General features: G+C 46.5%; 1 protein-coding gene and 1 long non-coding RNA gene across 7 annotated transcripts in view; one reads left to right on the forward strand and one right to left on the reverse strand.

Annotated features, from left to right (window-relative positions):
• LOC105474002 (ankyrin repeat and SOCS box containing 18) overlaps window positions 1-14,948 on the reverse strand; it is an 84,834-nt gene extending 69,886 nt beyond the window's left edge. The window contains exon 1 of the mRNA XM_071073639.1: window positions 14,676-14,948. Coding sequence (XP_070929740.1) covers window positions 14,676-14,880 — 205 coding nt within the window. The 5' untranslated portion in view covers window positions 14,881-14,948. The remainder of the gene's footprint in view (window positions 1-14,675) is intronic.
• The window catches only part of LOC139357261 (uncharacterized), a 108,322-nt gene that overhangs the window by 7,047 nt on the left and 77,988 nt on the right, over window positions 1-23,287 (forward strand). For all 6 annotated transcript variants that reach the window (XR_011610163.1, XR_011610168.1, XR_011610167.1 and 3 more), the window contains exon 2: window positions 207-318. This is a non-coding gene — a long non-coding RNA (uncharacterized lncRNA). The remainder of the gene's footprint in view (window positions 1-206; window positions 319-23,287) is intronic.

Raw genomic sequence — 23,287 nt, forward strand, 5'->3', positions numbered from 1 at the left:
GGTGCAGGTCAAGGAAATGCTTCTAAACAAATACAGTGCCCTTCTTGAAATGGAGGGATTCTGATGAATGTAACTTTCTCCAAGGCAGTACATTTAATAGTTTTAGTTTTTCAAATGGTGTACTTAGTTGATGAGGAAGCTCATTTGTGTGGGTGGACCGTGGCAGAATACTAAACAAATGTAATTGCTGTGGTCTTTTGTTGCAGACCATGAAGTGAATTTAGGAAAAGGAAGGCAAGAATCTCCAAGCAGGAGAGGAGGCCTGGCTTGTGTCTGGCTAACTGAGTGAATAGACCGAATTTCTCTAATATTTGCCAGGTAAGTCAACTGGATTTAAATATAATTTTGCAAAGAATATTTTGGAGGCTTAAATAATAAGCATAATGTTTCGTCTGCAGGAGACACAAACACTAGTTCTTTATAACTGAGTCCTATAATGTAGGTAGCTAATGAGAGGGAGTTTTTGCCTCTGGATCAAATGAGATGAAAAAGGTAAAATCCGCCTTGAAATTATAATGGGGTATCCAAACGGTAGCGTTTGAATGGTGATTATTATTTTCACGTGACATTGGGATCTTTGCTTCCTGCCATTGAGTTGACTAGTGATTTTCTTTTCCCCAGAAGCCTCCAAGGATTAATCCAGCTGAGGCTGAAACCTGGGGCTGGCGGGCTTTGTGGCAGGGTCACGCTCTTTCTCCATGGTCACAACTTTCCATGCCTTCAAGCCAAGAGGTAGAGTTTTCGAGGCTGCAGGACACCCTGCCGTTTTCTTCTGTTCTTGGGGAAGGGCAAATGTTCAGATTCTTTCCTAGGTCATTGGCAAATGTCTGGCTTCCTTCTGGAAACGTCCAAGTGGACAGACAGGGGCAGAAGGTCATTACCCTTGTGGACATTGTGAGATTCCGTGCACTCTTTCTTAAATATGCCAGTGCACATTGTTGACCTGGTCAATTTCCTTCTCCCCTTTTTTACCTGAAGGGTTTCTGTAAATGGCCATGTACTAAGTCTGATTGGACTCTGCGATAGTAACATCACTACAAACTGGTGCAGCAGCCCCAGGCCTTCCAGTGGGGTTACTTTCTCACCCTTTTCTGGTCTTTATTCTTCCTGTTTTAATGTCTAAAGCCACCTTTCTTTCACCCCACTCCCTGAAGAATTTAAAAAAAATTAAAAATAAGAAGCTGGGCAGGTATATAAAGTTCTGCTTTTAAGAGTTCCACGACACATCCATCCACCAGAGTTAGTCACACAGACATTAATATCAAAAATGTTAAAGTATCTCAACCTCCTCTCTGAATAACAATGTTAGCACAGCACACCTCATTTAACAAAACATTAAAACATTTTACTTCCTCAGATCAAGTGCATCTATTAATAATGACTTAAATTGTCTGTGCTGATTTCACATTATTAAGAAATCTCATTTCCATCAAGTGGAGGAACACAATAAGGGAGTTTCGAAACCACCTCACTAACTTATTTTCCCGTCATTGCTACCAAGCCTAGTGCAGATAATGCAGAACAACAGTCGCTTCTCATTATTAATGTGATCTTATCCAAAGGTCAAGTGCTGCTTTCATTGGCAGCCCAGGAGGGCTTTTTTGGAAGCTCAGAAACAAAGGTGCCCTTGAACGCCGTGTATCCGCTGTGGATGAGTGCAAAACGCAGCGGCCCAATCCTCAGCGTGCACAACCACGAGTAAATAGCCCTGGAAGGACATTTATAGACTCTGGGGACGTTGCTGGAAAGTGTATCATTGAAGCTCTCCCTGATAAAGGTGACGAAGTTTCTTTACAACTGGCGTGGGGATTTAATTACATGATAAAATTGCAGCTCCTGCCTCTTGAGACAAATTGCATGTTCAGACTGATTGTTTTTTATGAATCTCACACAGAGAGCAAAATACTTCTCTCTTGAAGTTGGTTTGGTCTGATTGTTCTGCCCTGTGATCCTTTAAATCCCTTCTAGAAACAAAAAGTTTACCTATCCTGCAGTTGAGAAGGGTGGTCTGGGAGACAATTTGGTCAACACTGCATACAGCAAAGTGAGGCCAGTTTTGTCTGACGGAGTTAAATTCCAAAATTAGAACTTTAAACTTCCAAAAAAAATGATGAGAACTATAAGTGATGCTAAACCACAGGACCACTAATCACGTTCAGTTTGACTAACTTAAGATGCAAGTTAAAAATGACAAGAGATCTTTTTGCCTATTGTGAAAGATTTTTTAAAAGTCAAGTTTTTGAAGAGTTCAGTGACACTAATGCTCTCCCAGTTGGCAGGTGGGAGGGTAAATTTCTGTTCAGTTTGGAAATGTTCTATTCGGAGTTTACATGTAGAGAGCATTTTTCAGGTACTAGAAGCTTACAGAAATAAACAGAAATCTGGCCAGGCGTGATGGCTCATGCCTGTAATCCCAGCACTTTGGGAGGCTGAGGCAGGTGAATCACCTGAGGTCAGGAGTTCCAGACCAGGCTGACCAACATGCTAAACCCCTGTATCTACTAAAAGTACAAAAATCAGCCGAGCGTGGTGGTGTGCGCCTCTAGTCCCAGCTACTCAGGAGGCTGAGACAGGAAAATTGCTTGAACCCGGGAGGCAGAGGCTGCAGTGAGCCGAGATCGTGCCACTGCACTCCAGCCTTGGCAACAGAGCGAGACTCGGTCTCACACACAAAAAAAGTAGAAATCCTTGCCTTTAAGGAGTGTTGAATTGAGTGGGAGGGCAGATGGCCACCATTAACTAGCGGTGGAATCAGATCACTGCTGTATGGAGGTACAGGTATTAAGATGGGGATGCCTCAAATAAGGGATCAGAGCGATGGGCTAGGGAAAGGGCCCGCTTTCCCCTAATGTGGCATCTGAGCAAAGCGAGAGGGAGGTGCAGGACACGGAAGGTGCATTTCCTCCCCAGGATGTCTGTTTCCTCCTCTTGATCTATTGCTGTGGGGAGCTGTACCCTATGTTCTGGCCTGAGCAAGAGGCGGGTGTCACTAGTCACCATGCTATGGTGCATGGGGACACAGGTACAGTCAGGAAGGCAGCCAGCCCTTTGATGACACGGAGGGGTCAGGCCGACGGGCACCTGAGCAGGAAATGAAGCCGCCACAGACAGCAGGCCTGTGATTCAGGACTGAGAGGAGAGGAGGGGCCTAGATGGTTTGGTGGACACAGAGATGAGCCCCCCAGGCCCCAGCTGTAGGGAGGACTTGTCACCCCAGCTGTTAGCTCCTCCACGGTTTGCCTCAGCTGCAGAGCTGCCTCACCCAGGAACACTCCTCCCAACGTGGCCAGATCCAGTGATGGATCCAGGTGCAGCTAGAGCTGTCCTGCCATTTTGGCCCCAAGCAGGGAAACCTGTGACAGGTCATCTCTGTTCCAGAGCTGCCCCTGGGGTCAGCCAAGGCATGGTTAGGCGGTGTCAAGGATCCCCACTGCCCTTGCCAGCCTGGCTTTCTAGGTGTTAATCCTATGAAGTTTCCTGCGAAACAAACTCTGCTCAGCATCCAACGCTGACCCCTGAGCTCACAAGCCACTGGGAGGATGGTGGGTGTGTTGCTGGCACACAAGAGGACGGGAAGCAGCAGAGGAGGTGGCTGTGCAAAGGCCAGGAACGGACTGGGGACTGAGGTGTTGTGGAGATGTGGCTTGGACTGGAGTTTCTTAAGCACCCGAGGTGAGGGACCGCAAATTTCCTTTTCTTTTCTTTTCTGATTCTAATTTGTTGCAGTTTGATTCTCGTTCAAGGGGCTCAGTCTTTATTTTTGTTTTTATTTTTTAAGGACAGCATCTCACTCTCTTGCCTAGACTAGAGTGCAGTGGCACAGTTATAGCTCACTGTAACCTGAACTCCTGGGTGCAAGTGATCCTTCCACCTCAGTCTCCTGAGTAGCTGGGACTACAGCCACTTGCCGGTTAATTTATTATTATTGTTATTATTATTTTTTTTTGTGGTGGGAGATGGGGTCTCACTATGTTGCCCAGGCTGGTCTCTAACTCCTGGCGTCAAGCGATCCTCCCACCTCAGCCTCCCAAAGTGCTGGGATTACTGGCCTGAGCCACTTCACCTGGTCTGATTCTCTTTCAAAGTACAATGAAATTAGTTACTGGCAAAAATAAAACTGAAAAACAATAGGTAATTACGAGTCTGCAAATCAAACTCATAGATGTTACGTTAATGTGTTAAATTGCTGTAAACACGTCTAAATATTTACTGTCAATTTCGGTCAAACACTTCCCACAGTGACTCCTGCCTCCCACCACATTCAGAGTAGCCCTGTGACTAATCAGCCTCGGTGGGTGCAGGGATGTGGGGAGAGAACAGCAGGGATGCTGGGAGAGAATGGCAGAGAAGCCGGGAGAGAACGAACGGCAGAGCTGAGTTAGCTCAGAGTACATCTTTAGGCCTTTGGATGCCTGTTATAATATTTAAACTGTGTGCTGTTGGACAGGAGTCACCAAACTTTTTCCATAAAGTGCCAGACAGTAAATATTTTACATTTTGCAGGTCATGTGGTCTCTGTGGCAACTGCTCAATTCTGCCACGCTCACATGAAAGCAGCCATAAAGAATATGTAAATGAAGGAGGTGGCTGAGTTCCAATAAAACTTTATTCATAAAAACAGGCAGCCAGCCCACAGGCCAGCCTTTGCTGTAGGCGGTACAGAGCATGGCAGGTTTGTGGGAAGAAGAGTTACATGATGCATTGCCATATATCGAACTGATTGCACCCTTCTCTCTGCACACGTTTCACCCCTTCACTCCCATGGAACCTGCTGTTTATTCTCAGAGTAAACTTGACTCAGCAACAGGAATTGAGCACCCAGGCATGTGAGCCCACACAGCTGACTCCCTTCTGTCAACTCTGCCCTTCTTCTGGTTGGCTGAACATCTTGGATCTATAAGCTTATGTTTTTTACCACTAAAATTGGGAAACGCTTGGTAGTTATTTCTTTAATCGTTTTTTCCATCCTGTTATTGCTCTTCTCTTCTCTTTCTTGGACTCCAGTTGTGTATGTTAAACCTTTTATCTTGTCCCACAGACCCTGTTCATTTAATTTCCCATCATTTTACTTTCTCTTCTTCAGATCAAATATTTTTCTATTGATGTTTTCAAATTTGCTGGCTCTGTCTTCTGTCCTCCTCCATCTGCTGTTAAGCCCATTGTTGATGGGAACAAGACCAGCCCTAGCTTCAAGGGAAGTGGGTGATACAGTTTGGGTTTGTGTCCCCGCCCAGATCTCAGGCGAATTGTCATTCCCAATGCGGGAGGTGGGGCCTGGTCGGAGGTGATGGGATCATGGGAGCTGAGTTCTCAGGAATGGTTTAGTGCCATTCCCTTGGTGCTGTTCTCAAGAGAGTGAGTGAGTTCTTGTGAGATCTGGTTGTTTAAAAGTGTGTAGCACTCCCCACCCTACTCTCTCTCCTGCTCCTGCTCCTGCCGTGTAAGCTGCCTGCTTCCCATTTGCCTTCCGCCATGATTGAAAGTTTCCTGAAGTCTCCCCAGAAGCTGAAGCCGCTATGCTTCCTATACAGCCTGCAGAACCGTAAGCCAATTAAACCTCTGGTATTTCTTTTTTCTTTCTTTGAGATGGAGTCTCATTCTGTCGCCCAGGCTGGAGTACAGTGGCGCGATCTTGGCTCACTGCAACCTCCGCCTCCCAGGTTCAAGCGATTCTCCTGCCTCAGCCTCTTGAGTAGCTGAAATTACGGGCACACACCACCACGTTTGGCTACTTTTTGTATTTTTTGTAGAAACAGGGTTTCACCATGTTGGCCAGGCTGGTCTTGAACTCCTGGCCTCAGGTGATCCATCCACCTCAGTCTCTTAAAGTGCTGGGGATTAGAGGTGTGAGCCACGGCGCCTGGCCTGGTATTTCTTTATTGCAATGTGAGAAGGGACTAACACAGTGGGGAGATGTATTTCTTTCTTCAGGTGGGCACGTTGCACACTACAGGATTTTGCTGGTAAAGCAGAAGAGGAGGGTGGTTGTGAGGGGACAGCTGGCAGCATCTCCTGGCACTTGTCCTTTCTCCTCTATCTTCTCGTTAGGTAAAAGAGTCAGGTGTTTTCTTTACAAATTAAGATGACCTCATTCCTTTGCTGAATGGCTCCTCATGGCCTTTCCAAGTAAGTGTAAACACCTGTGCCTAGAATTTGTGGCCTCAAACAATATCGTCCCAATCTCTTTGCCTGGGGCTTCCTCTCTTCTCTGAGTTACACACCCAAGTCCCAGTTGGGTCCCACTTCCCTGTCCCACGTGCCATGCCTTGGGGGCCCTACGTTTGCTGCTGGCCTCCCTTTATTTGGGCTTCCTTCCTTTGGGTCACAGTCTCCCAGGAACATGCTCCTCTTTCGAGGGTGGAGCCAGAGGATTTCTACTGTGTTCTCCCTGTGCTATTTGGCGCATTAATATTTATTTCTTATTTATTTATTTTTAACTTCTATGTATTCATTTGTTTTTCGGAGACTGACTTTCACTGTTGCCAGGTTGGAGTGCAGTGGCACGATCCCGGTTCACCGCAGCACCTTCCAGCTTAAGTGACCCTCCTGCCTCAGTCCCCCGAGTAACTGGGACTGTAGGTGTATGCCATCACGCCCGGCTAATTGTTGTATTTTTTGTAGAGATAGGGTCTTGCCATGTTGCTCAGGCTGGTCTCAAACTCCCGGGCTCAAGAGATTCACCCACCTCAGCCTCCCAAAGTGCTAGGGTTACAGGCATGAACCATCATGCCCAGCCCATAAATATTTATTAGGTACCTACTATGTGCAGGATGTGTCAAATAAGACAAACCTAGTCCCTGTCCAATCTCCAGGTGCAGAGGCTGGCATTAAAAGATAGTGGGGCATTGGATGGGAAGCTGGAATCAGGCTATAGAGAGCATGCCTGCCATTTCCAATTAGTTCCTTCGGAATGTTTATTTCTCAAGCCGAGCACTTGTGGCAGGAAACTGTCGTCATCTTGGAAAGGTAGAAAAGCCTCTTCGCTATTATTCTCATTTCTTTTTGTTCTTTCCAAACTCTCCAGTGTGCTTGGGAGTGATGCTAATAGATGTATGTCATCAGCATACATTATTTCTTTATTAGCCCGTTTCTCAATTTTGATTCTGAAAATTTCCTGATTTAGTCTAATTGCAATTTCACTGTGTTCCACGGGCAGTGACGATTCATACTTGGGGGGAGCTGAGACGCGACCCTGTAGGATTTTTTTTTTCTTGCCCATATGCCTTTGAAGCCGGACCATTAGCTCTAAGGCATGCATCTCATCTCATCACAGTGTGATTCAACCTGCTTCTGGGGGAAAAAAAAGAGCCTAGGGTGTGTGTCTCATAGAAAGCAAAGAAACATTTTAATTCTAGGTGGTGGGAGATATTTTTCTGTATCTAAAGAGAGGGCTGCTGCTGCAGCCATTTTATTCCTAAATAATTTAACTATATTCAAAGATAATCTGATGTTATTGTAGGAAAGTGTATTTCTAATAAATTCCACTTGATCTGGGTGAATCAATTCAGGCAGCGCATAATTGAGTCTGTTAGCAAGGACTTTAGCAAGAATTTTGCAATCAGCGTTAATTAAGAAGATGGGACAATAATTTGTGCATAATTCCGGATCTTTTCCTGGCTTGTGAATCAAAGTAATAAGAGCAATGCTCAGGCTGGTGGTGGGAGAGTGTCATTAGGTGCTGATTTATAAGTACTTAGAAAGGTTTAATTTCATTTTGCTTCGAGCAGGGTCTCCCTGCCCCCACGATCTCTGGTGGGGTGAGCAGTCAAGACAGCAGAACGCTTCTCGTCCTGCCTGCCCTGCCGTGGGTGACCTCTCGCTTCCCATTTCTGTTTTTATTCTCCAGCCTAGCACCCCACTCACTTGCCTGTGATTTTTTGGATTATTTTTGCTCAATGATTTGAAACCAGGGACTCCATCTACTGAGATTTTGTGTGTGTGTGCGCGTGTGTGCATGACTGTGTGTGCACGCGTGTGCATGACTGTGTGTGCGCGTGTGCATGACTGTGTGTGCGCGCGTGTACATGACTGTGTGTGCGCGCGTGTGCATGACTGTGTGTGCGCGTGTGTGCATGACTGTGTGTACGCGTGTGTGCATGACTGTGTGTGCGCGTGTGTACATATGCATATATGTGCATCGCATCAGATTAAAGGGTTGTAGACAGCTTCACTGGGAAGTTTTTTCAGGGACCTTCCTGCAAAAAGTCTCTGGGTGGGTAGGCAGCATGTGTCCCTGACTACAAGTCAGGAAGCATACCTGCTCCCACTCGGCTCCTAACTGGCTGTCGACTAGCAACACAGGTGAGCAGCAGTGTTCCCGTCTGTAGAACGTAGCTGTGGGATGAACTACAGGTGCCATGGAGCACAGGAAAGGGCACTGGGTTTATATTGCCGACTGTGGAACCCAAGGTGTGTCATGCAACTTCTCCAAGCCTCATTTTCCTCAGCTGGAGGAGTGGAAAGGTGAGAGCTCTTGGAGATGATCTCACCTGTTCTCCAGGGAACAGCAGGTCCTTGATGCATTGCCGACTCCTCCTTCTTTGCCTCTGTTTGCCCAGTTTCAGTTTGAACATGCCCTGATTTGGGGACTTATTCTTCCTAAGCCTTGAGCCAAGCTGCTGCTTAATCTGTGCATATGAGTTCGTACACCAGCTTCCTACGCACCTTCCAGCTGGTATCCTCACTGCCTCTTGACTTGAACCTCACCACTGGAGCCCTTCCTTCCAAGGCGGGGTGTGGCCCACACAGGCCCCTGTTAGAATCCATCATCCTGGGAAGGCAATGGGGGTCGGGAGGCTTTGTTCATCCCCTCCACAAACACAAGCCATTCGTCTTAGAACCTGAGTTAGTCCAATTGGTAAAGATGCTTAGAGATGATCCAGACCAATCCATCTTTGAAAATGAGGAAATTAAGGTTCAAAGAGGTGGTCTGACATGTTCAAGGTCACACAGGTCATGGGAGAGCTTAGGCAAGAACCTGGGTCCCCTTCTTCTCAGTCCCTTGCCCTTCCCATTACACCACGTCTCGGCACCACCATCAGTGGGTACGCTCTTGTCATTGCGTTGGAAAATGATTCCTCCAAGGCAGGAGCTGTGCTCATTTAACTTAGAGTCAACCATTTGGTTTGTCCTGAGTGATGTTATTCTCCAGGCATAAGGAAGGATGTCTGACTTAAAGGAGCAGGGGATATGGCCCATGTGTCATGGTTCGCCCCGCATCAAGCCTTAGATGAGAAGTCTAATTCTGCAAATGGACCCCATTTTCACATGTGTGCACATGTCCGTGGTGTGTTTACCCGCACTCATTCCCCACCTATACATGCGGCTGGTGAGATCTCTTAATAAAAACTCAATTAGTATTTCTTTAACTTTCCTCTGGATGCTTAAATACCATTACCCCAAACACAACATAATGCCTCTATTTTTCTATTTCAATCAAGAATTCAAGTAGCATCTTGACTTGTATATAATATATCAGCAGCAAAATCATGGAATGCTGACATCCTTAATAATAGCAATTAGTAATCAGTTGTTTCTTAAGTCGTTTGATTACACTAGTTACCAAATTGTACAGTTGATGCATTTGGGGGGCGAGATGGGTCTCACTGCCCCTCCCCCAGCCGTCCTTTCTCCCTCTCTGTGTTCTCTGCAGCTACTGAGCCAATTGGTGTTGAAAAGAGGCAAGCACAAATAATGCAGTTGTTACTAATATTAAACAATAGAGACTTGGCTTTAGCAGAAAGTAGAATTAAATATTTCTCTGCAGAAACACAAATCCCGATAGTGTCTGTGGAAATGCAGTCTGTGCCCACCCAGCTGAAGGTGAGCAAAGGAGCTTGGCTCCTCCATGCCAATCACTGCACCCAGAGTCCGAGCTTTCTCTCAGGGCTAAAACCCCGTGCTAGACTCTGGATATAATCGAGTGTTAGGTGAGGTTCTTGCCCTGGAGGAGGTTGCATTTGGGTTTGAATTGTCCAGTTGGTATATAAAAACCAGCCTAGCAAGGCCATGCATTTCAGTAATGGATGGAGACTAAAGGCATTGTGCTTTCATGGAGGGAGGATGCAAGATTTCTGTCCCAGAGCTCAGGGATGGCCTTCCAATGGAGGTGACCTCCCCTGCTTGGGGTCTGGAAGGATGAGATGGCAAAGGTGAGCAGAGGAGGTGCAGCCCTGGCTGGGAGGATCCTGTTGGGATGGGGAGGCTGACTGTAGGGAGTTGGGGGGTTAGCCTCAGTGAGCCCAGCAGGATGTTGAGTGTCCCAGGTCCATCCTGGCAGGAGAGCAGGTGTCTTCGCAAGGGCACGGGCCAATTGCCTCTTTAAGAGAACTCGGATTGATGGCCATTCTCCTGCCTAATGCCTGCCTCAGGGTATGTTCTGTGCTTTGCCCCAATGTCTGCTAGGGCTAAAATTTTCAGTTCCTTTGACTTCTGCCTGCACCAAGGTGGGGGCACATGTTCACCTGAGGGACTTCTCCAGAAAAAGTTCTTTCCACCATTGGATACCCCTTTTTCTCTATGCTTTTTTTTTTTTTTTTGTGGTGATGTTGACATGGATGCATCAAAATATATTCTGTTTCTTTCTGTTCTATTTGGTGGAAGTAATAAGTTTACAGGCCAATGAGCATGGTGATTGCAGTGCAAGAGGCAACGTCCTCAAGTGATCATGTTAACATGCAGAAAGAATGGTTACTTTTCTTTTTCTTATTTTTTCACATTGTCATTTTTTGAACAAAACTCAGAGTTCTTCTGTCTACTGGGGTTGTCCTTGGGATAGAAACCTCTTCCCTCTTCTTTCCCCCAGGTACTTTTGCCAACATGAGCCTTGACCCTTGCCTTCTCCTGGCCCGGGTGGGCATCCCTAGCTCTGCCCCCTCTCTTGGCCCAGCCCTGTTTTCCTGTGTTATCATTCCTTCCTTTTCACATTCTTCCTCTCGGGGATTTAGATGCTTGACAGGGTCTATTCCCAATATGTGCTGCATTTCAAGGTCATTGTGATGAGTTTTGACCACTGTTCAAAAATTGTAAAGACCCTACATGTAGCTTACAATCCAAACAGCTCTTTCTCCCATGAAAGATGGTCCCCCCAAACTTTCCCTTGCCTTGAGAAAGAGAACATTTGTTCCCACAGGAAAAAGGAGCCTACGCCCATTTTAGGCTGCGACAGTGAGTCTTTGGGATTATGGCTTCAGGGAAGCATGGAGAAGGAGGGAACCTAGATGATCCAAGCCAGCAGCGGTTCCCCAAGAGCCTCTGCAAATCACCCATTCTATGGGTTGTCAGCAGACATGAAAGTGAGGTTCTGGGGTGAGATGAGAAACCGCGCCAAATGCAATTGCAATCCTTAAGTCCCTTTGTGGTAAAACTCCTCCAAGTCTTTGATATGTCATCGTGGCAATCTCTGAGGGGAGGACCCAGCAGAAAGCAGTTCCCAAGCTCATCCCACCATGGAGCTTTTCTCAGGAAGCTTGTGGGTCTCTATGTGGGAAGCAGTGATCTAATCTCATACCCTTGTTAATAAGTGGAGACGTTGGTCTGGAGAGAGAAAGTGACTTTCCTGAGGTTACATAGCTCAGTGGAGTAGAGGTTCAATAAATCATCATAATCCCAGATCCCTCTTGTTTCTATCTTAGCCGGTGGCCCTATCCTCTTCTCATCACCACAGCCTTCCCATTGAGCCTCCCAAATATTTGTAAAGATGCTTAGAGATGATCCAGACCAATTCCATTTTTGAAAATGAGGAAATTAAGGTTCAAAGAAGTGGTCTGACATGTTCAAGGTCACACAGGTCACGGGAGAGCTTAGGCAAGAACCTGGGCCCCCTTCCTCTCATCTTTGTCACTTTGCCTTTGTGTCTTCCTCTGCCTTGGCTTAGACTCTTGCCATTTCTCACGTGGGCCACTGCCTTCAATGAACTCCCAGCTAGATTCATCTTCTTCCTAGCCTTTCTCTGCCTCCTTCAAATCCTAGTTTCCCATGTTAGCCAGAGTGGCATACCCCAAATGAACGTCTGACTGTATCGCTCCCTGCACCCTCATCCTGAAGTCCAGCCTGCTTTCTCTGTGATAAAGTCACTGATAAGGCGTGCCCTAGGATCACCTGTTTAATCATTTAGCATACCATCATCCTGAATTGAAGCAACCTGGAGAGACCCAAGCACTTTAAACATGTCATCAGTATCAAATTGTTCCTGCACTGCTGAATCATTAGGTAGGAAAAAGTACATGTGTATGTGTATCAGTCCGTTTTCATGCTGCTGATAAAGACATACTGGAGACTGGGCAATTTATAAAGACAAAGAGGTTTAACAGACTCACAGTTCCACATGGCTGGAGAGGCCTCACAATCATGGCAGAAAGCGAGAGACGAACAAAGTCACGTTTTACATGGTGGCAGGCAAGACATAAGGAGAACCAAGCGAAAGGGGTTTCCCCTTATAAAACCTTCAGATCTTGTGAGACTTATTCACTACCACAAGAATAGTATGGGGAAAACAGCCCCCATGATTCAATCATCTCCCACTGGGTCCCTCCCACAACACGTGGGAATTATGCGAGCTATAATCCAAGATGAGATTTGGGTGGGGGCACACCCAAACCATATCAGTATGTAATTTATAACTTAATGGATTCATTGTGGAAGGAATGTAACTTTCCTATCACCATTTTCACAGTTTCAAGTGTTTGGTACAATGAGACACACAGTAAAGATTTTGCAGGGCAATTAGTAATGTGAAAAGAAAGGATATTTAGGTTCGAGATTCCCAATACACAAATCTTCAACCGGCTGGGACAGGTTTATGAAGGAAGAGCTGTTGAGAGGACGCTTGCTGCAGTCAGGATCCCAGCAGAAAGCAGATGGCATGAGCTCAGGGCATGCTGAAGGCAGGCAGGGTTACAGGAGCTACAGGAGACCACCTACAGGCGGCAGCAGCCACAGTGGGTGGCCATTCCTAACCCTGTACCTGATGGCACAGGAGGGGCAGGAGCTGCTGGGAAGGAGCCGAGCCTTCCGCAGAAGGAGGTGCTAAACCCAGCAGCAATCTGGCAAGGAGGGCCGGGGAAGCACTCGCCCTGCCCTCGCTTTCCCCCAGCTCCTTTCATTAGTGGCACCCAACAGGAGCCAGAGGGCAAGTGGGACTGATGCAGTTTGCAGAGATCAGCCTCTGGGGCTGCTTGGGTACGGTGGGCCTTGACGGCGAATGCAAGATGTACAGCTCAGCACTTCCGGTCCAATCACTGCTTGTGATGACGGCCTTCCCTAACCACATCCCCCCAGGGCAATCATCTAGAGAGATGGAAGGTACCAAATTTTGGATCATGGCTCTTGACTCCTGCCAGATGTTAGGAAAACCAAGGTGAAGAGGAAGCAAGAGAAGGTTCCTTCCTAAAGCGGCTTAAGTCCCCGTTGCAAGGCAGCCCAGGAAGTAGATCCAAACCAAGGGGGTAGGGCGGACCCCCTCAGAAGTTCCAATCTCAGACCTCAGCACCTCAGCACCCCGAAAGCTCCATTCCCTAGCAGCAACTCTCACACATGTCCCATCCGTGTTCCTCCTGCATGTTGCGTACATGTGTGTGCATGTGTGCACCTATGTTGGAAGGGAGAATGGGGGTGAAGAGGAGCCCTCAGCGTCCCTTAGGGGCCAAGACTAACCTCGTCCCCTAATCCGACAAGCTGGGAAACAGCACAATACAACTAAAAGTAAATCACAGGTCAGGAAAACGCTTTCAGGAAGCACAACAAAGGGATGATTTCTATTGCTACATAAAGAAGTCCTACAAAATGATAAAAATGATTCAAAGAGATGGAGAGTTCCTGCCCAAGACCCAAATAGACAAGTCTTGCACCTGATGAGGCCTACAAAGAAAAAATCCTGTGGACAAGACTTCGTCCAGACCTGCAAAGAAAGGATGGGCGCAGGCAGTGAAGAATTACCAGTGTATGCTTATTAAATGGCAATTTAATACACACATTCATTACCAGCGATGCTCCATGGTGAGGCTGTGGCAAAACACATCACCTCACTGTCAGAGGGAATAGAAACCCTTGCGGAAAACAATTCGGAACCAATTTAGAAACAATACACTTTGAAAAAATGTTATGTTCTTGTTCCAGTTATATGGCTCCTAGGAATTTATGGTAAGGATATAATCCCAAATAAGAAAAAAGCCATATGAATCCTAATAAAGATGCTCGTTACAGCATTATTTATAGAAGCAAAAAGGTAACCAAATATTATATTTTTGTAGGCATTTGGTTTAAGTATTTCAATAGGGGATTGAAATTAGGAAGACTGGCAACATAGAAGATACTTTAGATTTTTTAGATCTCAGGGGAGCAGAACACACAATTATGTGTATGATATGGTTATCCGTGGGTGAAATTTACACATGCAAATGGACAAGCTTGGAAAACAATGGAGCCACAGAGCAGCCACTGTGGTGGATTATGGCACCAAGGGTTAGTTTTTTTGTGTTGTCTTGCACTTGTTGCTTATGTAGCACACGCATGTACAGTATGCAGTACGCGTGTATGCACGTATGTACGAGAGTCAGATACCCAAGTACATATCATTTGCTTTTTTCAAACATTTGCCCCTCTACCTCCAGGATCTGCCCACCCATCAGCGTAACTTAGTAATAAAGTCCCAGATGCAGCAGGCTCGTTCTGGTTACCTAGCAGCATGCCGGGGGGCAGCTGAGCCGAGGGGTCTTTCATCCAGTCGTCATTGGCCAGTTCTATCACGGCGTCCACGGGCGTGACTTCAGTGCAGATTAAATCCCCCACTCTCTCCTCATCTTTGGCATCCAGGGCAGACTTTAATCTCTTCACTAAATCTGAGTTGAGTGGGTAGTCGGGAAGGTAATCCGAGTTGGACATTGTTGTGTCGTTTGTGCAGGGACCAGCCCTTCTTTTCTTCCTCTAAAGTGACTCCAAAATCAGCAGCTGTCCGCGAGAGTGGCGTGAGGGCTGCTATAAGTGGCAGCACCCTGGCTCCTCTTACAGTCCCTGGGGAGGGCCACCTGCCAGCAGGGAGGTGTGAAGTAATCTTTTCAGAGGCCTCAGCGAAGGATTATTCTAGAGATGGGGGCAGCAGACATGTTTGTGAATGGTGCAAGAAGGAGAGACAATATTTTCAAAGAGAGCTTTCATGGGTATTGTGGAATAATGTCTTCTTTTATCAAAAGTGAGGCTCTCTCCTGAAACTTTGAAAACCTCTTCCTGGCCCTGGGCTTGGACCTCAGTTCTGCAGAAAGGAATATTTTCTAATATTCTATCCCTTGTGTTCCTTCACTTCCTCTAAAAGGAGCGTCTGGTCACCTGTAAATTGGACATGCCTCAAACTGCATAGAATAGAATGGAATCTTTGGTTTCCAAATTCAGAGAAGGACTGGCTGATCTCAGGAAGACAAAAGCATCACAGAAGTGAGAAAAAAGTAACCTAAATATTACCTGCGACCTCCCCATGCCTCAAGGCTGGTAAACTTGGCTCAAAGCCTATAATTCCATGACTTGTGGAAGTGCAGAGACCTCAGGTGGATTTCTGTGCACTCCTAGGGGCAGAGGTGGGGCTTTCTCTCCTTTACCTGTGTCTTCAGTGTGCTTGGGTCTCTGCATGACAACTTGTGCCTAAGCACAGCTGTTCCTGCAGCTTCTCTGCTGACATGAAGTGTACTGTGGTCTCTGAGGGCCCAGTGAAGGCCGTGGAGCTTACAGGGCCTCCTTCGCCTTGCCTCACATCTTGCCACCTTTTCCATTCCCCACTTTCTCCTCCCCTGTGCTTAATTTTCTGTCTCAATTTGGCCGGGACCACAGTGCGCAGAGACTTGGCCCAACGCTAGTCTAGATGTTTCTATGAAGGTGTTTTGGGATCAGATTGGAATTTCTTGAACCGGCAGATTTGGAGTGAGGCCAATGGCCCTCCCTAATGTGGTGTGGGCCTCAATCAGTCAGCCGAAGGTCTGATTAGAACCAAAGACTGACCTTCCCTGAGCAAGAAGGAATTCTGGCGGCAGACAGCCTTTGGTCTCAACCTCAGGTCTTCCCTGGGTCTCCAGCCTGTCAGCCCACCCTGCTGATGATGGATTTATCAAGACTGCACAATAGTATGAGCCAATTCTTGAAGAGAAATTCTCTGTCTCTCCCTACATAGTGTTGGTTCTGTTCCTCTGGAGAACACTGACTAATATACCCTCTTCCTCCTTTCAGCTCCTTTGTGTGATTTTCCAGCTTCTGTTCCATCTGCACTTGAGGTGCCAGGCACTGTAGTTCCTGCCCAACATCTACTCTCCTTCCACCTGCCCAACAAGGCCTGGCTTTCTTGGCAGGAGCACTGTGCCCAGTCCCTGGGGATGAGTCACGTTGATTTAGGTCGGTAATGTCAGTCGCAGTCTCCTTTGCTTGCTACTCAATGTCCGGTCTCCCTTGCAACCCAATTCTGGCTGGCGGTAGCAGGCATGGGCTGCGGGGGTGAGTCTGGGAAGTTACCTGCTTTCCTGATCAAGAAGGACAGAAGTGGCTGGCATCTCTCTTTCCTGTTCTTGTTTCCTTAAACATGGACATGGTATCTGGAGGTGCAGCAGCCACATCACAGCCGGGAAGCAACAGACATGAAATGAAGGATTATCACACAAAGGAGAGTGGGACGGAAAGTGGGAGAGAGACAGGGGATGACATTTCTGAACCCCTGCCCCAGCTCTGGAACCCCAGCCACCAGACCTCTTGTCTTTATGCCGTAAGCACTTTCTGTGTGTTTTCTGTTACAGCTGAAGGCATTCTTGATTGATACAGCTAGTGTATTTACTCTGCCTTTCAATCATGGAAATGTCCTGGTTTTAGTCTAAGGAGGTGCAGGGGGAATGGCTCAGCCAGTGAAGAACTTGAGTTGATCCTCCCAAGCCTTCTATTCTTTGATAATAGTAATGCCCTGCCTTCTATGATAAAACCCCAATGGATTTTTTAATGACAAGAGCCAACTCCAGACTCCCCGAGTGGAGGAGCAATGGCACCACAGGTTGGGCTCATGAATGAGCAGCAGCCAGTGCCACTGGAGTGACTGCCTTTTAGTGTCACAGACCCTGACAAATGGACCCCGATGGAGACATCCTTGGAATCTCTGGTAATGGACTCTGCCCAGAAGGGAGCTACGAACTCCGAACATCTGCCTGCTGTTCAGAGGCTTGACCGAACTGCAGAGTATAATTGGTCTCAGCTTCTTTCTTTGGCCCAAGAACTGGGGGTTTTGAAGGAGATTTTGGAGCTTAAATTTCCAAGCACGAATACTTTGCAGCATCAAATATCTTACATGTAGGGAGAAATCTAGCACTGGTACATTCGTGTAGGTACAATGAAATGGGGGGTAGTGACCATAGGAAAATGATCAGCACTGGGGCAAGGCAATTTAAAGAAACAAAACGAGAATTATTAGAGACTGCTATCAAGCTTCAAATCAGAAGGGAGGTAAAGATGAAGCACTTGTTAGGCAGATAATAAGATGACAAAGCCTCAAAATACGACACTCACTGATCTTAATTACCAAGCTATCTGCTGGGTGTTTAATCAGTGGCACATACACTATGCTAATTATTCCAGCTAATTTCGTTATAATGCAATTCTTTATCAACCCTGCTATGTATAAATTAGGAATTGAAATGTAACTAACACAAATTATATTTAAGGCAACATGAATTTCTTTATTTCAGCATGAAATCTTCTAGTCTCTATTTCTTTCTTTTTGTGATTATCTAATGTCAACCCCTCCCCACCCCAGTCCCCTGCAGCCTAAACCATCATTTGAGGAGAAAGGAACCCAGCACAAATATTTCCCCTTTTAACTTCTAGGAAATCATCTGTTTGACTTTCTCCTTCAGCGACTGTCCTTGAAAGGTGTAGAATATATTTCAGCAATCAGTGACAGACGGATCCTGGCTTTCTCTGCATAGATAAAGGTTGCTTTATTGTTCTATTTTAATTTTTAAGTAATCATTGGAGGGTACCATAATTTATGTATTTTCAGTGACATATTGTATGTAACTTACATCAAGTTATGTTTACAAATGTGTTTAGATGAGGACTAATAACATGTATCTTATAGAGAAGCATAAATATTGTCTGGAATTTTTAATGTCATGCGGCTCTGCATCCAAAGAGGTCAGGACTGCCAGGCTTGTGATTTTCTCCTCCATCAATACTTTTGGTTTTGAACAAATTTGCAGCAAAATAACAAAGCCTAATAAATTAGTTGATAAAACTGGGGTCTAATTTAGTCCCAGCACTAAGTCCATTGCCAAAGGAAGGCCATGGTCTGGGAGAAATGAACAGTCCCAAGTCCTCAGACCCTCCTGTGACCTCAGAGTGAGGGACAAGCACTGTGCCCATCTAGACTCACTCAAAGTGACTGAGACATAGCCCTGTCTATGGATTCACTACTCAGACTCATTTCTTCTTTGGGCCTGAAATGTCCCTGCTTTTCCCTGAGAGCGTGGAGAGCAGCTCCTTCATCCTCTGGTCCCCTGAGTGCTGTTGGGTGTTTCCTCGCCTCCAGATCCAGCTGCTGGGCCCTTCCCACTCTGGGTCAGCTGGGGCTTTGCTCCCAGGACAGAGGCTTCCATCATCTTGCATCATCCTCTCTCCTGTCTTTGATTCCCACTGTCTTATTTTTATTTCTCCTAATTCTCAGCTCCAGTGACATAGATGTTTCTCTTTGTGGTCAGAAGCTTTTTAATTTTGCTAAAGATTAATTTTTTTTGACAGAGTCTCGCTCTGTTGCCCAGGCTGGAGTGCAGTGGTACAATCACTGCTCACTGCAGCCTTTACCTCCTGGGCTCAATCTAATCCTCCCACCTCAGCCTCCCGAGTAGCTAGGACTAGAGGTGCGTGCCACCATGCCAGGCTAATTTTTAAATTCTTTTTAGCAGAGAGAGGGTCTCACTATGTTGCCCAGGCTGGTTTCAAACTCCTGGGCCCAAGCAACCCTCACGCTTCAGTCTCCCAAAGTGCTGGGATTATAGGTGTGAGCCACCATGCCCAATTTGAATTCCTTTTCAATGAGTCTTTTCTAGCTTTTCTGTCTGGACAGGTTTGACCGAGATGTTTGTGTGAATGTATTTTCCATTTTGTGTGGGGCCAGGCTCACCCATCAACCCACCAGGCTGCAGTAGCCACTTTGTAGTGCAATCTTGGTACTTGAACTTGAGGTGGTTCTTTGTGCAATGAGAGAGCAGGGGCCACTTTCATTTCCCCTGTGTCTTCAGAGGCTGGAAACAATGCAATGGGATGTGGGCACAGACTAGATGTGAAGAAAGTCATTGACAATTCTTGAAATTTTTTTTTTCTCTATTGGGGCATGATTTGTGATGATGCAAGGATGGAGTTGTACAATTGGAGATATGGGTATTTCCTACCAATATAATCATCAAAGCCCAAATAACACACAAATGATTTTCATTCAGTAAACACTTTTTGAACCCTGGTTAATGCCAGGCACTTCTTGATGTGTATGTTGATTATATAATTCACAATATGTGCCACACACTTTCTAAAGGTGTTGCAAATATAACTTGTTTTCTCCTTTCAATGGTACTGAGGTTATTATCACTTGAGAGATGAGGAAACTGAGTGGGGAGCTACTGCTGAGGCCACATGGCTATTAAATGGGTTAAGATGCAAACACACAGCTGGCTGTGCATCCCAGTGTTGTGTGGTCCTGCCTCTTGTTCTGTGCCCAGTTCTTCCATCTCCTAGTTAGCTTCCTCCTCTTCCTTCCTGATATGGTTTGGATTTGGGAAGAGTGGTTTCATGGGCCAGACCCAGGGCCCTGCTGCCCTGTGCAACCTCAGGACACTGCTGCCTGTGTCCCAGCCACTCTAGCTCTAGCTGTGGTTAAAAGGGCCCCAGGTGTGTCTCAGGCCTCTGCTCCAGAGGGTGCAAGCCAGACGCTTTGGTGACTTTCATGTGGTGTTAAGCCTGCAGGTGCACAGACGGCAAGAGTTGAGGCTTGGGAGCCTCCACCTACACTTCAGAGGATGTATGAAAATGCCTAAATGTCCAGGCAGAAGTCTGCTGCAGGGGTGGAGCCCTTATGGAGAACCTCTACTAAGGCAACATGGAGGGTAAATGTGGGGTTGGAGCCTCCACACAGGGTCCCCACTGGGGCACTGCCTAGAGGAGCTGTGAGAAGAGGGCCACCATCCTCCAGACCCCAGAATGGTAGACCCACCAACAGCTTGCACCATGCACCTGGAAAAGTGGCAGGCATTCAATGCCAGCACTTGAGGGCAGCCATGGCTGCCTCCACCCTGGGTGCAGGCACTCTCCACCCTGCAGAGCCACAAGGGTGGAGCTGCCCAAGGCCTTGGGAGCCCACCTCTTGTATCAGTGTGACCTGGATGTGAGACATGCAGTCAAAGGAGATTATTTTGGAGTTTTAAGATTTATGACTGCCTTGCTGGATTTCAGACTTGCACGGGGCCTGTAGCCCCTCTCTTTTGGTTAATTCTTCCCTTTTGAAATGAGTATATTTACCCAATGCCTGTACCCCCATTGTATCTTGGAAGTAACTAACTTGTTTTTGGTTTTATAGGCTTATAGGTGGAAGGTACTTACCTTGTCTCAGATGAGACTTTGGACTGTGGACTTTTGAGTTAATGATGAAATGAATTAAGACTTGGGGGACTATTGAGAATGAATGATTGTATTTTGCAATGAGAAGGACATGAGATCTGGGAAGGGCTGGGGTGGAATGATATGGATTGGATCTGTGTCCCTGCCCAAACCTCACATTGAATTGTAATCTCCAATGTTGGAGGAGAGGCCTGCAGGGAGGTGATTGGATCATGGGGGTGGATTTTCCCCTTGCTGTTCTCATACTACTGAGTTCTCATGAGATCTGGTTGTTTAAAAGTGTGTAGCACTTCCCCCTTCTATGTCTTCCTCCTGCTCCTGCCATGTAAGATGTGCCTGCTTCCCCATGACGGTAAGTTGGCCATGACGGTAAGTTCCCTGAAGCCTCCCCAGCCATGCTTCCTGTACAGCCTGTGGAACCAAGAGCCAATTAAACCCCTTTTCTTTATAAATTACTCAGTTTCAGGTATTTCTTTGTAGCAGTGCAAGAACGGACTAATACACTTCCTGCCGGTTATTTTGGTTTCTTGATATGTAGTTTTGTGAGAAAAGATGTAGAAGGGGTGGGAGGGAAGAGAAGAGGGGCAAAGGCTAAGGCAGGGACCAGGAGTGTCAGGGGAGACTTCAACAGAAAGAGGCCTGAGAGTAGGTGGGAATTGGATAAAGAAAGAAAGGCCATTACTTTGATATAATCTCTTGGTTGCTGGATGGTGTTTTCCTAATCAAGATGCTTATTTGAGACTAGACCACAAGGGTCATGGCTTTTAAAGAGTTATTTAACTAATTATGTGAGTCTCTGCTGTGAAAGGAAAATCTTGGGACCCCAACATTACTAAGCTGGGAACTGCTCAGGACAAACCTGCCTCCCATTCTATTTTAAGTCATCCCTCTGCTCACTGAGCTAGATGCATATTCTGATGGCCTCCTTTGGAAAGGCTTATCAGAAACTCAAAAGAATGCAACCATTTGTCTCTTCATCTCTCTGTGGCTTGGAAGATCCCTCCCTGCTTCAAGTTGTCCCTGCCTTTCTGGATGGAACCAGTGTACTTCTTACATATACTGATTGATGTCTCATGTCCCCCTAAAATGTATAAAACCAAGCTGTGCCCCGACCACCTTAGGCACGTGTCATCAGGACGTCCTGAGGCTGTGTCATGGGCGTGTGTCCTTAATTTTGGCAAACAAACCTCCTAAAGTGATTGGAACTTGTCTCGTCATTTTTTCTCGACTGACACTGTCATTGGGGGTAAGAGGATCATCAGTCAAGCACAATGATGTAAGGTGAAAAGTCTGCCCTCTGATAATTAGAGGTTAAAATCATCCTAATAGATCAAAGCAGGACAGTGTAAAGTCACTTAAAGGATGAAGAATAATTTGAGAGAGCATATGCTTTCAAATTTAATCCCCTACCTCCGTCTCAAATCATCTTTGAAATAAAGGAAAATGAGAAAAATGGAGAAAATCTGTATCAGTGATTAAACTTAGGACAAAGTGCATCCCTGTGACAAAAAGTTTAAGACATTTCTGGCATCAACCGGGTGGGCAGGCTTGAGGAAGGGTAGACCAGCTGGCCAAGGGTGTGAGTAGACAGAAATGCAAGCTGGGGCCCTGGGGTGAGAGTGGGGCAGATCTTGCCTCATTGGCAGGTTCAGAAAGGACTCCTGAGCCCCACAGTGTGCCCAGAACCTCAGCATCTCATGTCATGCTCAGCTGCTGGCGGCAGTGAGCAAGGTGAGGAGGGCTGTGGTGGGCACCTGGGGGGCAGTCATGCATGCTTCAGAAAGGCGCACAGCGCCTGCCATTCAGGATGGTATAGATTAAAAAATGAAACACACAAGAAACAGGAACGGAATACCCTGCCTTAGTGGTGAAGGTCCCTGGCCATCACTCTTGCTAGTTTTTTTTAATTTCCATGCCTCTGTTACAGAAAAATAAAATTTCCATAGGATTAATGTCTGTCCTCTTCTCTTTGGGCCTGAAAATACTTGACCACAGGCACACATAATCGTGATCCAACCCATCTGTGGTGGGCAGCCTTGGAGATGGCCCTCATATACATGCCCTTGTGTAACCTGCTCTCACATGGGCTGGGCCACGCTTTGTGACTTGCTTCTCACAGATATGGTGCCACTAAAGCAGAAGTGACGGGTGGCCACTTTTGTGATTAGGTTATAAATTATAAAGACACTTTGGCTTCGGTGTTGGGTGCTCTCTTTAGCTTCCTCCTCAGTAGCTCCCCTTGGGGGAAGCTAGCTGCCTTGTGGTGAGTCAGCCCCAGAAGTGGGGCTGGGGAAGGGGCAGGAAAACCTTCAGCCCTAGTGGAGCCTGAGGGTGATGGCAGCCTCCTGAAAGACAGAACCACCCACCAAAAGCCATGTTCAGTTTCCTGGCCTGCAGAAATTGTAAAATTAGGAATGTTTGCTGCTTTAACCCTTTAGATTTTTGGAGTAATTTGCTATGCAGCAGTAGATAATTAATATACCACCTTAACTAGCATTTGAAGAAAGTCACAGACTTTATCCTTCCCTTTCTCATTCTCTCCTTCCCCACTCGAGGATAAGCAAAGCATGAACTCTGATTCAACAGTGGGAAATAATGGATGATTTTTGAGTCCCAGGGTAAATGTCTTTTTATGAAACAAGAGTTGCTGCGAGAAGTGAGAAAA

Source organism: Macaca nemestrina, chromosome 11 (genome assembly GCF_043159975.1).
Source record: "Macaca nemestrina isolate mMacNem1 chromosome 11, mMacNem.hap1, whole genome shotgun sequence".
Lineage (NCBI taxonomy): Eukaryota > Metazoa > Chordata > Mammalia > Primates > Cercopithecidae > Macaca > Macaca nemestrina.